The 6319-nt window shown below is 38.8% G+C and overlaps 1 protein-coding gene across 1 annotated transcript; it reads left to right on the top strand.

Annotated features, from left to right (window-relative positions):
• Nucleotides 1–1041: 1041 nt before the first annotated feature.
• LOC306744088 (ras-related protein Rab-7L1-like) lies at nucleotides 1042–4787 on the top strand (the record flags this gene model as incomplete). The annotated part of the gene is made up of 5 exons (XM_079226666.1): nucleotides 1042–1159; nucleotides 1907–1978; nucleotides 2055–2236; nucleotides 2887–3008; nucleotides 4667–4787. 5 exons carry the CDS (start codon nucleotides 1042–1044, stop codon nucleotides 4785–4787), a joined length of 615 nt encoding a protein of 204 aa, XP_079082792.1.
• Between the last annotated feature and the right edge of the window lie 1532 nt (nucleotides 4788–6319).

Consider the following 6319-nt stretch of genomic DNA (forward strand, 5'->3'; position numbering starts at 1 on the left):
GTCTCGCAAAAACATGGATGACAGAAATGTAGATGGTAAAGTGGAGGCAGGATGGGAGAGAAGAGGAGGAGGAGGAGGAGGAATAAGTGTGATGGAGGAAGACACAGAATAAGAGATGTCATGAGAACAAGAATATAGAGGAGGATGAGGAGAGGCAGGTCGGCTCACTAGGAACTACATCCATAGAGGAAATGGCATAAAGAGCTAAAAGGAGATTACATCACTGAAGGGAAGAAGCATTGTTGTAATGAACTGGGTGTAGTTCTAGTCCCAGTGTTTGAATTGCAGCCTAAAATCCAAGAAGCAACCCATGACTTTACTAACAAAATGTCATACAAACTCCTCAAGTTTTAGGCAGAATAATGGCATTAATATGTCCCAAACAAAATATCTTAGATGCATAGCCCTTCCCATCAGCATCTGAATGGGTGAACAATGACATGTAGTGTTAAATCGCTTTGAGTGGTCGGAAGACTATAAAAGCACCGTCCAAGTCCATTTGCCATCCATAGCTCCTACTCCACTATTGTCATATTTGTGTCATATTTCTTCAAGAAATTGTACTTCCTTGATTCTTGTTGTTCCGAGTTTGTACACTTATTGTAAGTTGCTTTGGATAAAAACATCAGCTAAATGAAATATGATGTAATATTTCCAACAATGACGTGCAAGAGAACAATGTGGAAGAGAAACTGTTCTAGTTTCCTGTTTCATGAAGGCGTGTTTTATGACCTGAGCACCGTGCTTCACAGAGAAAAGGAAAGTCTGCTGTTTATGGTTAGGAACACGTATTCTAGGTATAGAGTTGGCACAGGGAGAGTATAGAGAGGCAGGGAAGTTTATATTTTTTCGTGGATGCATTGAGTTCAGAAGAACTAAAGGGAATTATAATGTTAACGGTCAAACACTGCAAAGAAAGGCTCAGGTAAAGCAAAGTCCAGGTGGGTTATGTTGAGTATTTGTTTAGGTGCAGGAAAATAACTAATTTCCTGAAATTGAACTTTGAGTTGTTGGCACATGATGTTGTCTGACAGGACAGCGATGAACGAGCACCAGCTGAAAATACTGATTGTTGGCGATGGAAATGTTGGGAAATCCTCCTTTGTGCATCGCTACGTCAACGGACAATTCAACAAGACGTACAAGATGACAATGGGAGGTGCGGCTGCTTTGGTTTCTCTGCGTTCTGTAGTAGAACGTGACTGTACAGTACGTGTGTGTGTGTGTGTGTGTGTGTGTGTGTGTGTGTGCGTGTGTGTGTGTGAATATTGAATTATTGGTAAAAGCTTTGTCAGATCAATGAAAGGTTCACAATTTTCCTCAAACCCTCAAATAGCTTTTCTTGTTCACTGAAGCTTTATTGGCATCATATTTGGATCAGAAACAACATGTTTTCAAATAATAGAGCTTACATAAACATTTGTTATTAGCATCAAGTTGCATGAACAGAACAAAACAAACATAGTGTTAGTCCTTATCTAAATTATTTCTCATCCTCATACAACGATTTCTATATTTTATGAGACTTTTTCTTTTTTTCTTATGTTACTAAGCCTAACACCAGGGGTGTTTTTTGTGTGTGCTGTTTTTAGCATTTTGCTAAAAGGAAACAGAATAAAGTGTTGGTCCTGGGTGAATCTGTTCATTGCTGCTGGTATGGATAATTTTCATGTGAAATATTTGCAGGTGAGTATTTAGCATTTTGATGTTGAAAGCCCCCTGTGTGTAAAGGCCTTTAGAATGAAAATCTGGAATTCAGAGGTACATTTTGGGGGAATTTTCTTTTTTCCTATTTTGAGCAATATATGTACGTCTATCTGTCTCACTTCTGTTTCAGTTGTCTCACTTCTCACTTATTTCCTTTCACTTCTTCTATTTCTCTTTCTCTTGTGTATTTAATATCTAGTGGATTATTCTGTGAAGCTGCTGCTCTGGTCCGATAAAGAAAAAGTCAGACTGCAACTGTGGGACATCGCAGGTACAACATGGTTGGCTGGTTGAATGTATGTATGGGTGAATGAATGGATCAAGTGAACTCTGTGTCTTCCCTCCAGGCCAGGAACGTTTCATATCCATGAACAGGATCTATTATAAAGGCGCACTGGGCTGTGTCGTGATGTTTGACGTCACCAGCTCAGCCAGCTTCCTGAGCTGTTGCCATTGGAAACGGGACCTGGACAACAAAGCCATGCTATCCAACGGAGACTCAATCCCCTGCATCCTGCTGGCCAACAAGGTGATTGAATGCATTTGAATAATGAATGATGTATGTCATGAAACCCTTCTGTCTCAGTATTAATAAATGAGCAATGTACTGTTGCTTGATGGATTAAGACCTTCGGCTTTCAGCTCTCTTGCATATTAAGAAGTGTTGCATTATAAAAACATGACGAACAAGAGGTGATGTTAGTGTGGTGTTAAAGGCTGATATTGTTGTCACTCAGTGTTTCTATGAATCAACTTAATTAATCAACTATATTCATTGTTCGCCACAGAGATAAGTGAATAGAAGAAAGACAGAAAGAATGAAAGAGATTCAAATGGAAAATTATATCAATTCAATCAAAAATCAAACAATGTCTCAGGTCATCTATTTTTATTTTGGTTCCACAAATTCAACTGTAAGTCTGATTTAGAGTGTGTGTGTGTGTGTGTGTGTGTGTGTGTGTGTGTGTGTGTGTGTGTGTGTGTGTGTGTGTGTGTGTGTGGCATGCATACAATTCATTTTGTATTAATTATCAAGAGATAATAGTCGTATTTCCACTTTGAGTTACAGACTGAAATTTCACATTAAATGAAAACATTGGAATCTGCAAATAATGGATGATTAAGTTCGATGCTAGATTCTGAGCCAAAATGTATTCCTGCCTCTCTTTCTGTCTGCAGTGTGACCTAGATCAGAGGGTTGTGTACGCAGACAGCATCGACAGGTTCAGTAAGGCCAACGGCTTCGTTACTTGGATGGAGGTTTCGGTCAAAGAGAACAAGAACGTTGGGGAGGCGATGAGGTAATAACTCCAGAAGACATTAAAACACTGAGTACAGAGTTCAATTTTTACTATACTTGTTGTGCCAAAACAATATAAGGCCTATCCTTATTAACCAACAAGAAATCCTACTCATAAACATGGAGTCTTTAGTAGTGAATGATTACCAAAAACCATGCACCCATTTATTCATCTTGGTCGTGAGGCAACATGGTGGCATCACTAACTGGGAGCCTTGCAGGTCCACCAAATGAATGCAAAAATAGGTTTAAGGAAGGTGGTCTAAAGAGACAGGCACTAAAAGCTGTGTTTCAGACACAAGGTGAATACAGGTATATTCAGACAGTATAAGAAACATGTACTGTTCTTTGAACATTAAAGCACGATAACTTGTTATGAGAAACCAAAAGTATAAGCTTGAAAATAAACATGATGTGTCTTCTTTAAAAATTTACTGATTTTGAAGTTCTATATTAAATGTGCTAGATTTAGGCTGCAGTTTAATTTAGCCATTGTATATAGCCCAATTATTAAGATGGGTAACAAAGTTAAAATGTTAGCCCAATCACAGTGGTTATGCAATTTATTGTGTAAAGCAGTGATGTCATAGCTATTTGTCAAATGACATTCTCACTTGTAGAATTGTTTGGATGTATTTGATGGAGAAAAACTACTAACACAATGTTGTATGCATAATCCTGCAAACAAAATATTGCAATACTTTGATCTGTGGACCACAGGCTCAATCACCATTACATTTTAGGGGGAACATCATTTCTCCTGGATTATGGACGCAATTTCTGACAATTAAATAGATTAGATTAGATTAGATTAGACAATTTGTATTAATCCCCAGTGGGGAAACTCATTTGTCACCAAAGTCAAACAGACAACAAAGAGACACATTACAAAGAATAAATACCAGAAAATGCCTTATGGAACAAGACACATGACCGACATGAGAAAGATGCTAAATCTAAAAACCACAACTAAAGGTGTTCATAAAAAAAATCTAACTGCTGCCGGAACAAAGAACATGTTGAGTCCTTCCCTGAATGATGTCTGAGTCCTTTAAAAACACAGTGTAGTGGAGGGCTTTCAAAGTAAACAATTGTTTATTTAATGTGGTTAATGTTGTAAATTGAAATGCAACAAAACTACTTGGTGAGGTTTCGTAAAACATCATGATTTGGCTGAAAATAATTTGGTAATTTGTTACCTTGTCTATGTCCATCCATCCATAGCTGTGGTGTTTAGCGAGGGCCTCTGCAAATGCCACACTCATGGCATTTAGCAATCGCTTCCCATATTTGTCAAATTTCCTCTTTTCCGAGAACGAGTCATCCCACAGGTTGCTTCAAAGCGGCGCATTAAATGTTAAAAGCCTGAAAAAAATCCGGAAATTAGGATTTGGCATTATGGAGACATTTTTGTTAATCTAGACGTCATTTTCAGTGAGTGAATGGCAGCATGGAAACAAGAGGATGCTCAGGATCCTGTCGCCACTGTTAGTACTTAGTAAGTATTGTCGTTGGCATGTTTGTCAGTTTATCAAACCCCAATAACACTGAGACAAACGCCTTTAATTTAAGTGGCTGGATAAACGGATTCCTCAATGTGATATATATTTTGATGATTCATTGAAATCATGAAAAGTCACTATATCTGTTGTGTTTCAGGAGATTGGTGCAGAAGATTTTGTCGGTTCATTCCAGTCTGGACCCGCTCCATCCTGGACCTCAAGACAGCGTTTACCCTCAGCTGGACTCAGAGTGCAACAGAGGAGCAGGCTGCTGCTGATACACAGCGACAAGCAAACACAGTCAGGACCTGCTCATTATTTTAGATCCTCAAGTTGTCTGAGGCTCCACTGAGCACAGCACTTTACACTCAAGTGAAGAAGCACAAGGAGGCTGCCAGTGAAGGCATCCACATGTTGATGGATGTATATGTATGGAGGTGTAGATTGTTTATGCTGCTGAGCAGATACTTGCTGTTCCTGTGTGGGTCTGCATCGATCTAAAATGGCTCAACAAGTACTGAATCGACACAAATCTAAAAAAAATATTCACAAACATATTGTAATTGTCATATTCTTTCAATTTGAGTTAATTTTGGTTAGTATTACTCCAGAAAACACAGTGATCACCACTTTGAGGGAAGGACAAGGAGGAGAGAGAGGCATGAAGAAACAGGAGCAGAGGGAAAGTGTGAGAATAAGGTGTGTAGCGTGTTCAGTGCAGCCGCCAGGTCACCGCCTCCATTAGGCTGAGACACATGGTGTGCAATGCGTTACCCATACTAATATACTATTTAGTATGCCAGAAAAAGGTTCACCATGTCCAATGCATAGCAAGTCAAATGCAATATGCCGAAAAGTCCAGGATGTCCTACTGCATCCACTCCAAGTTTGCATTATGCAAGACAACATGCTTTTCTGGCTATTCTGACCCAGAATCCTCTGCGCAGCAAATCTAAGTTTGAGGTGCCGTGTTATGAGAAAATAGTATGCCCCTATTGATTGTATATTGCATGCAACAATAGTTTGTTAGTGTGACTGCAGTATGCACTAAAAGTAAAAACAAAGAGTATGCAATTGCTAACGCAGCGGTGGTGTTCCTGTACTAATGAGGGGTGTGTGCGTGTGTGTGTGTGCATGTATGGTGAAAGGCAAATGGTGTGTTGGTGCTGCAGTGTTAGCGTGTGTGTGATGCAAAGGCACATGGATGTGCATGTGCCCTGGCAACGTCAAAAGCTCACACACATGCTGTTGACATTTGTCAACATGACCCTGTGATAGCAGAGAATTGTGGGTAAATTCCTACTGTTTTTAAAGCAAGGCAAGTTTAGAGCACCATCAAAGCACTTTACACAAAACATCAGAAGACAAAAGACAAAGTGCAAAAGAAATGCATCATGAAAGAAAATTGAAATACAATTTAAAAATGTAAAGAAATATGAGAATAGAAAATAGAAAACAAGTTTAAATAGAATGAGACAGCTTTAAAAGCTCTTTGCCTTTATACTCTTTGGTATTAGTGAAGAGGAGCCATTACCCTTTCAATTATCCTAACATTAATCATAAAAATGTAGTTAGCATGCTAGTGATTGGCATTAGCGATTAGTTGTAGCAATTAGCATAAGATACATAAAAGAATAACAGCTATCATGAATAATCTTTAAAAAAGTCTGGTTCAATGTTACAGTAACATAGATCAAGTCCAGCAGTTCATGTGGTGTGTTTTATGTTCTGTGACTTTAGCATGAGAGGATGAGGAAATTAGCAACTAACCAGCTGCTAAATTAGAAGAGTTTAACAACTACTTATTGCT

The sequence above is a fragment of the Taurulus bubalis genome (assembly GCF_910589615.1).
Source record: "Taurulus bubalis genome assembly, chromosome: 11".
Lineage (NCBI taxonomy): Eukaryota > Metazoa > Chordata > Actinopteri > Perciformes > Cottidae > Taurulus > Taurulus bubalis.